At 45.2% G+C, this 10489-nt stretch overlaps 1 protein-coding gene across 1 annotated transcript in view; it reads left to right on the top strand.

Moving 5' to 3' along the window:
* The window catches only part of LOC119430847 (brefeldin A-inhibited guanine nucleotide-exchange protein 3-like), a 25816-nt gene extending 23629 nt beyond the window's left edge, over positions 1–2187 (top strand). The window contains exons 4-5 of the mRNA XM_037698329.1: positions 1623–1773; positions 1869–2187. Coding sequence (XP_037554257.1) covers positions 1623–1773; positions 1869–2187 — 470 coding nt within the window. The remainder of the gene's footprint in view (positions 1–1622; positions 1774–1868) is intronic.
* Positions 2188–10489: the final 8302 nt, after the last annotated feature.

Genomic DNA, 10489 nt, shown 5'->3' with positions numbered 1-10489 from the left:
TTTATTTTTTTTTTTTTTTATTATTATTTTTTTTTAATTGGTCAGAGTATTTGCAGTAAATGCAGGTTAATAGTGAAACAGATCAAGGCAGTTTGAAAAACCACAAACTTAAAAAAAATGCAAGAAACCGATATCTATAACACGTTTACAGATTAAAAAAAAACATCTGTCAATGTAGTTTGTCAATTAGGCTAAAATGGAATTAGGTGCTTGAGTTAAATTTAATAAATTGGTTACAAAAAAATTAATAAAAATTAACATTCAAGGGTGTCAGAAGCATCTGTAATGTGGGGGGGACACAATGATGTGTGTAGGTGTGTGTGTGCGCGTGCATGTGCGCGCGTAAAAAAAAAAAAAGGTGTTCACTAGTGAACAAAAAGCAGCATTTCACCTAGATTTCCTTTAATTCCACACATTTAAAGCATGTTTCTCACCAAGTTTGTGTAAATTCAGCTGTGGGTTTAAAGTAATTTTAACTTTAATACACTTTAATACAGAGCGTCAGGTCGGCACAATTTGTGTTTTTAGAGAAATAAAAAACATCACCACTGGACTTTTTTACTTGTGTTCAACACCTCATCTAAATGATGTTTCTCATGAAGCTTGAGGACAATAAGGTGTGGGCTTTTAAAGATGTTTCAACTTTAATGCACCTGAACACACAGCGTCTCTTACACCTGCAGCGTCTGACAGCGTCACAGTTACTGCTAAGCTAACATGCTACAGACATAGCACTCCTCTCAAGCATCCTCCTAACATGAATATATGTTTATGATCAGCACCCCCCCCCCCCCCCCCAGTCAGCAACTGCTCGCACTAAGCTTGCTAAACTGGCGAGCGAGTAAATGAGGTGTCACAATCTCCTCCACCTGTGCGCATTTTCTGCCGAAGCAGAAGGAGAGCACAGAAACACTGCAGGTGTTACACCATATTCTGTGACCACCGTATATTGTGATGGTGGCAACAGGCTGCTGTGTTTAGAGTTGGAAGTAACCAGGAAAACTTGGAGTGGAGTTTTATTGGTTTGAGTTTTCTCCTATTAATCAAGTGGAATGGCTTTATTCAGGAAGAAAGAGAAACTGCCGTCTGAACTAATGTTTCATAGTAAAAGTGTGTGTGTGTGTGTGTGTGTGTGTGTCGGGGGGGGGGGGGGGGGGGGGGGCCAAATGAACGTTTTTGGAATGTGGGGGGGACTTGTCCCCTTCACATATAATGGTTGTGATGCCTATGTGAACATATATACATATAAATATATTTCATAATAAAATACAGCTAAAGCTAGAGTAAAATATTTTGATAAACTTTAAAAACATTACATTTGAATTGATCATTTTAACACTTTTATTGGATTCCTATTTTCAGAACAAACCTATTTCAAGATGGCTACCACAGCTAGCTGATCACATAAAGCAAAATATTCAGTGTAATTCAGTCTCTTATACAGATATTGACCTACATTTCCATTTGTGTGGTTGTAGCAGAGACGTGCAACACACTCAACATAAAATAATTTCAATCTAAACGATGGTGTGAAAAGTGGTTGATGATGAGCATTCCTTCAACAAACGGTGGGTGTTTATAGTGTTTTTATATGTAGAGCCAATCCTCTGTGTTGTTTGCAGTGAAGAAGCACGTTGAGCAGCGCCTGGAGCAGATCAGCTGTCCTCAGGGAGTTTGTCTCCACACAGCTCATGTCTTGTGTATGGACGCCATCCTTAATGTGGGGTTAGAGATGGGCAGCCATAACCAGGACTGCTGGCCACATGTCTTTAGGTACACACACACATGCACACCCCAAAGTACTTAATGTGGCTTTGTCATGAAGTTGTAAAAACTCTCAGATGTGGTTCATTCTGCAAATATGTTAGGGTGACCGAGTACATCAGCTCTCTGGAGCACACCCACTTCAGCAATGGCTCCACGCAGCAGTCCTCCCTGACCACAATCACCCAGCAGAACCAGCAGGTGGCCAGCATCGACCAAGGCCCAGAACTGAACTGCGAGCCCAGCACGGATGCTGCAGAACTCTGCCTGAGCCAGCCGGTCATCCAACCCCTGTCCATCCAGGAGCTGCTGAGGGGGAGCAGCAGGATGGGGCGAGGTTTGGACCTGAAAAGCAGCAGTCTAATGACAGAGGCCAGTGCTGCCAAGGCTGTGTGCACCCTGTCCACACAGGCTGACAGGTAGGGCGGAGTCCAGGCACAAATACATTTCACAAAAATATTTCCTGAATGAGAAGCAAATATTTTAGCTCTGCTTTATTGTAAAATATCTATTTCCTGCAGTAATGATCATGGTGAATGTTTAACCAATCATTGTTTTCTTTATGGTGCAACATCTTTATATCCCGACTGGGGGCCTTACTTACATTATATAAGCACGAGTAAATGGTGAGAGTTGTCACATAGGGCATCCAAGATAAAACACTTTAGTCAAAACTAACATGCAAGTTCATCTAAGCAACACCATGCTGGATCAGTCGAGGCCCAGGTTAACAACGAACACCGGTGCTGTTGACAAACAAGATGCCGGCGGAAATTGTGCTACTGTTAGTCCAAGACCACGAGGAGGGAAACGTGTCATGAGACAGAGGGAGAAGAGGAAAGTGAAGAATGTAGGACTGAGGGTTTCAACTCTAAATGTGGGAACAATAACAGGCAACGGTAGAGAGCTGGCTGACATGATGCTGAGAAAGAAGGTAGATGTTTTATGTGTCCAAGAGACCAAGTGGAAGGGCAGCAAGACTCGCAGCATTGGAGCAGCTTCAAACTGTTTTACCATGGTGTGGACAGAAAGAGAAATGGAGTAGGGGTGGTCCTGAAGGAGGAGTTGGCAAATGATGTAGTAGAGGTAAAAAGAGTCAGAAGTCGCCCAGTCATCTTGGGAGACGCATCTTCCAAGATGACCCCCAGATCCAGCCAATGGATCTGCCTTGCATATATCGTAGGAACTGACCGTTTCAACTCCCGGTAGTACTGAAGTTTTCATCTGCTCGCTGGTGGCTGTGGTTGCATCATAATAATAATAATTATAAGGGCAGTTCACTTTAGAATTATTTAGATTAATTGTTTAATTTCTTAGCCAGTTTCCGTTAACTCGCCCCCCTTTTAAAGACATAATAAATCAAAAAATTATTTTACCTCAAAGTTACTATCCTGTCCATAATGTTATGTTTCTCTTTTCAGTATTATAAGTCTCATTGTTCGTAGAATATCATTTTTACTATACTCTTTTATGTAAATAAACATTACAGAAAATAGTGTAAAACTCATCACAGGGTGTTGTGTTTTATTTATAAAAGTTTGATTTAATCCAATGCACAGACTCGTAGGGTTATTTAATGAGGCTGATTACTAATGAAACATTATATATTTTAACCCATATTCCTATATACACAAATGATTTATGTGAATGAGTATGGTAAGTTTTTACATAATTTTATTTTTGCACATTAAAAAAGAAAGGTTGGCATACTTTAAAACTGTTTTAGTTTTGAATGTAAAAATATTTTAATCGTTTTTGTGCTTATAGAAAAGAATCAAATGACAGTAACGAGCTGTATTTTTTTATCAGCTCTCAGCTAAATTATAAACTTTTCAGCTAAGAGTGTTACAGTCATCGTGATTTTATTATTTAGGGTTGTAATACATATATCAGTTTTTGTATCATACATGTTAATGTCATAATTATATTTTTTCAATGTGTATATTATGTGTTTCAGGTTGTTTGAAGAAGCTGCTACAAAGCTGAACCTGGTCGGATTGGTCCTTTTCTTGCAACAGCTCAGGAAAGCTTCTCAGTATCAGCTGTTTGACTCCATTACAGAAACTGGAGACTATTCACTGGCTATGCCAGGTAAACACCCACAGACATACTGTGTAGACATGTTTACATCAATTCTGATGAAAAAAAATTAACTTTCATTAACTACCTGAATGCTTGCACTTGGTCTATTTTTAATACTTGCTGCACACCAGTGACGTGCAGTCAACGGAGGCAAATGAGGCAGAGCCTCGCCTGTCGTCATGACAAGTAAAATACTGACAATGATAAGACAAAATACATTTAACCACTTGACTGTTCTATAAAACTGTTCTATAAAACTGTTTCATTAATTATTTCAACACTTATTTCAACACTAAAAATTTGCGGATTTACATTTTGCCTGTTCAAAAAGCATGGAAGAAATGCGCTGGGTGAGGCTGTGTAGTGCTCTGGTTCACCTCTGGGGGCACTGTGTCATACAATATTTTGAAGTAGGTGGTTGGTGCATGCCCATTGCTGTCTCTCTTTATATTGCCAATATACATGTTTGATTACACATGTGCCATACATGCTGATGTTCTACAGTCTGTGTAATATATTTAATGAATGTGTGAGACATCTTTCTGCTTTCTAATTGTTCGAAATACACGCTGAAAATTCACAGGGTGCGGCAGAATATACCTTGCCACACCGATAGGGGGCAGTGCTGCCCCATAGGGACAGTAAAGCAGGTGCAGTCTGTGCGTTCTTCTGTTACACAGAGGGGCAGTGGTGTGTAGCAAATAGGTACAGTCATTTAAATTTGTTTAGACAAAATAGATCATATCTCAAAACTAAAGGATTTTTCTAAACTCATCATAATTGTCCCAAACTCATTCATCTTAAAATAAAGGTAAGATAATCCATTTTTTGAAATGTATTTATTTAAAAAGAGAGTATTATGGAGTTGAGTAAAGCATGATTAGATGCCTTTAAAAAACAAAAAAACATGTCCATACATTCGTTCGAAAGGTGGACGGAGTGCACAAAGCTGCTGCTATATATAGCGGCCTTCTTATTATTTTCAGAATATTTTTTTAGATAGAAAAAGGGACAAAACCATGAGGAGAGGGGTAGTGGCATTCAAAAAGGATCTCTTCACACCTTGTCCTAACAGGACACGATTTAAGACATCAAAAAACTCTGTCAGCAGCACATTTATGAACACGTTGCATATGTATATGTGAGCATCCGATTCCAGACGAGTCAGCCTCACCTGCCACAAACCTCACCACACATCACTGCTGTACACATGGCAGAATCAAAAGCTTAACCTGAACTTTAAGTTCTAAACGATAATATTGATAGGTTATTAAATAACCCAGAGGGACTATTGAATCAGTGAAAGGTGTCATGCTCATTTTAAGTCAGGAATGAGGCTCAAGTGACAAGTTCATTTATCTAGGAGTCTTTTACATCTCTTCCATCCATCCATCCATTTTCTTCCGCTTATCCGGGGTCGGGTCGCGGGGGTAGCAGCCTAAGTAGGGAGGCCCAGACTTCCCTCTCCCCAGCCACTTGGGCCAGCTCTTCCGGGGGAATCCCAAGGCGTTCCCAGGCCAGCCGAGAAACATAGTCCCTCCAGCGTGTCCTGGGTCTTCCTCTGGGCCTCCTTCCGGTGGGACATGTCCAGAACACCTCACCAGGGAGGCGTCCAGAAGGCATCCTAAACAGATGTCCAAGCCACCTCAACTGGCTCCTCTCGACGTGGAGAAGCAGCGGCTCTACTCCGAGTCCCTCCCGGATGATCAAGCTTCTCACCCTGTCTCTAAGGGAGAGCCCAGACACCCTGCGGAGAAAACTCATTTCGGCCGCTTGTATCCGAGATCTCATTCTTTCGGTCACAACCCAAAGCTCGTGACCATAGATGAGGGTGGGAACGTAGATCGATCGGTAAATTGAGAGCTTCGCCTTTTGACTCAGCTCTCTCTTCACCACGACAGACCTGTACAGTGCCCGCTTCACTGCAGACGCTGCACCTATCCGCCTATCGATCTCACGCTCCATTTTTCCCTCATTCATGAACAAGACCCCAAGATACTTGAACTCCTCCACTTGGGGTAGGACCTCCTCCCTGACCCGGAGAGGGCACTCTACCCTTTTCCGGCTCAAGACCATGGCCTCGGATTTTGAGGAACTGATCTTCATCCCGGCCGCATCGCATTCGGCTGCGAACCGCTCCAGCGAAAGCTGTCACGATCTGATGAAGCCAATAAGACCACATCATCTGCAAAAAGCAGAGATGCAATTCTAAGGCCACCAAAACGGATCCCCTCAACACCTTGGCTGCGCCTAGAAATTCTGTCCATAAAAGTTATGAACAGAATCGGTGACAAAGGGCAACCTTGGCGGAGTCCAACTCTCACCGGGAACAAGCCCGACTTACTGCCGGCGATGCGGACCAGGCTCTGACACCGGTCATACAGGGACCTAACAGCCCGTATCAAAGGGCCCGGTACCCCATACTCCCAGAGTACCCCCCACAGGGCCCCCCGAGGGACGCGGTCGAACGCCTTCTTCAAGTCCACAAAGCACATGTAGACTGGTTGGGCAAACTCCCACACACCCTCCAAGACCCTGCTGAGAGTGTAGAGCTGGTCCAGTGTTCCACGGCCAGGACGAAAACCGCACTGTTCCTCCTGAATCCGAGGTTCGACTATCCGACGAACCCTCCTCTCCAGAACCCCCGAATAGACCTTACCAGGGAGGCTTAAGAGCGTGATTCCCCTGTAGTTGGAACACACGCTTCGGTCCCCCTTTTTGAATAGGGGGACCACCACCCCGGTCTGCCAATCCAGGGGAACTTCCCCCGATGTCCACGCAATATTGCAGAGTCGCGTAAGCCAACACAACCCTACAACATCCAGAGCCTTAAGGAACTCCGGGCGAATCTCATCCACCCCTGGGGCCCTGCCATCGAGGAGCTTTTTAACCACCTCGGTGACCTCAGCACCAGAGATTGGAGGGCCCGACCCAGAGTCCTCAGGCTCCGCTTCCTCAGTGGAAGACGTGCCGGTGGGATTGAGGAGGTCTTCAAAGTATTCCGCCCACCGACCCACAACATCCCGAGTTGAGGTCAGCAGCACACCACTCCCACTATAAACAGTGTTGGTGGCGTACCTCTTTCCCCCCCTGAGATGCCGGATGGTGGACCAGAATCGTCTCGAAGCCGTGCGGAAGTCGTTCTCCATGGCCTCTCCGAACTCCTCCCATGCCCGAGTTTTTGCCTCAGCAACCACCCGAGCCGCATGTCGCTTGGACTGCCGGTACCCATCAGCTGCTTCCGGGGTCCCACAGGCCAAAAAGGCCCGATAGGACTCCTTCTTCAGCCTGACAGCATCCCTCACCGACGGTGTCCACCATCGGGTTTGAGGGTTGCCGCCACAACAGGCACCGACAACCTTGCGGCCGCAGCTCTGGTAAGCCGCCTCAACAATAGAGGCACGAAACATGGTCCACTCAGACTCCATGTCCCCCACCTCCCTCGGAACATGTTCAAAGTTCTCCCGGAGGAGGGAGTTGAAACTCCGTCTCACAGGAGACTCTGCCAGACGTTCCCAGCAAACCCTCACAATACGTTTGGGTCTGCCAGGTCTGACCGGCATCCTCCCCCACCATCGGAGCCAACTCACCACCAGGTAGTGATCAGTTGACAGCTCCGCCCCTCTCTTCACCCGAGTGTCCAAGACATGTGGCCGCAGATCAGATGAGATGATGACAAAGTCAATCATCGAACTGCGGCCTAGGGTGTCCTGGTGCCAAGAGCACATATGGACACCCTTATGCTTGAACAAGGTGTTCGTTATTGACAATCCATGATGAGCACAGAAGTCCAACAACAGAACACCACTCTGGTTCAGATCAGGGGGGCCGTTCCTCCCAACCACACCCCTCCAGGTCTCACTGTCATTGCCCACATGAGCATTGAAGTCCCCCAGCAGAACAAGGGAGTCCCCAGAAGGTGCACTTTCCAGTACCCCCTCCAAGGACTCCAGAAAGGGTGGATAATCTGAACTGCCGTTTGGTGCATAAGCACAAACGACAGTCAGAACCCGTCCCCCCACACGTAGGCGGAGGGAGGCCACCCTCTCATTCACCGGGGTGAACCCCAATACACAGGCACCAAGTTGGGGGGCAATAAGTACGCCCACGCCTGCTCGGCGCCTCTCACCAGGGGCAATTCCAGAGTGGAAGAGTGTCCAGCCCCTTTCAAGGAAACTGGTTCCAGAGCCCGAGCCATGCATAGAGGTGAGTCCGACTATTTCTAGCCGGAACCTCTCAGCCTCACACACCAGCTCAGGCTCCTTCCCCACCAGTGAGGTGACATTCCACGTCCCAATAGCCAGCTTCTGTAGCCGAGGATCAGACCGCCAGGGTCCCCGCCCTCGGCCACCACCCTCGGCCACCACCCATCCCACATTGCACCTGACCCCTTTGGCCCCTCCCACAGGTGGTGAGCCCATGGAAAGGGGGAACCACGTCTCCTCTTCGGGCTGTGCCCGGCCGAGCTCCATGGGTAAAAGCCCGGCCACCAGGCGCTCGCCCGCGTGCCCCACCTCCAGGCCTGGCTCCAGAGTGGGGCCCCGGTGACCCACGTCCGGGCAAGGGAACACTAGGTCCATTTGTGTTTCTCATCATTGGGGTCTTTGGGCTGCACTTTGTCTGGTCCCTCACCTAGGACCTGTCTGCCATGGGTGACCCTACTAGGGGCATAAAGCCCCTGACAGCATAGCTCCTAGGATCACTGGGACACTCAAACCCCTCCACCACGGTAAGGTGGCAGCCCAGGGAGGGGCTGCCACCTTATGAGATGTAAATCATCACTAAAAGAACAAAATTCTGAAAACAAGTGGCTAAAATGGCTTCTTTAGGGAGGCCAGATTCAGACTTAGACTTTAAATATTTATTTATTAACCTTTATTTAACCAGGCAAATCCCACTGAGATAATAGATCTCTTTTGCAATGGAGCCCTGGGCTTGAAGGCAGCCTAACGTATGTTTTTGGACTGTGGAAGGAAACTGGAGTACCCAAAGAAACTCAACCAAACACACAGAAAGACCCCAGGTCCAAACTGTGGATTGGACCCAGGACCTTCTTGCTGTGAGGCAACAGTGGTAACCACTGAGCTGCCGTGCTGCCATGAGATATGGAGAGCTACTGCTCTTTCGTATCAAAAGGTGTCAGTTGAGGGGGTTTGGGGCATTTGACTGTATTTTTCCTGGAAACATCCCTTTAGAGGTTTTCCAACCACATCCAACTTGGAGGATACATTTGAGTCAGACCCAAAACATGCTGGACAGATTATATATCCTCTTAACAGCCTGGGGTGACCCATGAGGAGCAGGAAAGCACAGCTGAGAGAAGGGCTGGGATGTTTGTGCTTCACTCCTGGAACTGTTGACTCTGTAACCCAGTCATGGATATCCAGAATGTGCAGAAGCGGCTGGATGGATGATTTAAATCATGTTTTGTTTTTTTTTGTTTTTTTTTGGGGGGGGGGGGGGGGGTTTGTAGGAAAAAGCCTCCTCTCTGAAGGAGCATGGTGATACAGTTAAGGTCTCTAAAGATGTATCAGCTCAAACTACAAATGAGAGACCAAAGTGGAGCTGCTGAGTGGAGTTTTAAAATTGATAGTCTTTTATGTAAAGTTATTGACTATGTGTTGCAGTAAATTACTTGTTTTTGTTGTTTTCCAAGAATAATCAGTTTTTTTAAATAAATGCAGTCACCGTTGTGAGCATTTTAGACAATGCTTTAATCAAAATAATGTCCAGGACGTTTTTCTCCGACTGCCTTAAATGATTTAGATCTCACATTTCTAAACACAGCATTTTGTAGTTTATATTACAACTCATGCAATAAATTATTATTTATTAAAGACACAAATGAAGTTGGAACTTTGTCTGTGGGCCTGCAGGAGAACCCAAGTCTACGTTGAATCGGCGCAGCAGTCTGCATCTTTTCCGACTCGGTGAGTCCATGCTGCGAATTGTCAGAAACAAGAATCGACCCCTGCTGCACATAATGAGGAGCTGGAGTGTGGTGGCGCCTCATCTGGTGGAGGTAGGAAACTGACAACTTAAAGCTCAAGTGTGTTTTGTTCTTTTGTTAGATTAAAAAATTATTTTTTTTCCTTTATTAAACACTAGTATGACTTGAAAAGACACATACAGCCTTCATCCTTTATTGCCAAAAAAAAAAAAAAAAGATGTTAGAGCCACTTTAATTAGAGATGTTCCAATCGATCGGCCAATTTCCATTAAAAAAGTATGTGATTAGCCAATATCAATCAATGCCTTTCTGTGCCGATCACAAAAATTGATCACCTTTTCAGCCTGCAGAGGTCCGGTGGTACATATATTTAAGCAACACTTTGAGATTTCTTTGACATTCTGAACTATTTATTCTGTTGAGAGCCTTAATGTTTTAGTCTGTTATAGGTTCTGTTACTGATAGCAGGTGAATGTTTTCAGTTGTGCTTTTGACTTAACAGTTGCTGTATTATGCCTGAAATTTTTTTTATTTTTTGTCTGCAAATTAAGGTGATTTCTTGGTTCCTGTTTCACAGATCACGTAGCAAGTAGCACTCATCTTAACTAAATCAAAAAAATTACAGCCAGTGTATGTGATCAGCAGAAAAAAACTTGATCAGAGCAATGGATATATATATATATATATATATAT

This window comes from Nematolebias whitei, chromosome 1, assembly GCF_014905685.2.
Source record: "Nematolebias whitei isolate Nwh7 chromosome 1, NemWhi1, whole genome shotgun sequence".
Taxonomy (NCBI): domain Eukaryota; kingdom Metazoa; phylum Chordata; class Actinopteri; order Cyprinodontiformes; family Rivulidae; genus Nematolebias; species Nematolebias whitei.
The sequence above is the reverse complement of the archived record's forward strand: the minus strand, read 5'-3'. Positions and strand labels throughout refer to the sequence as shown.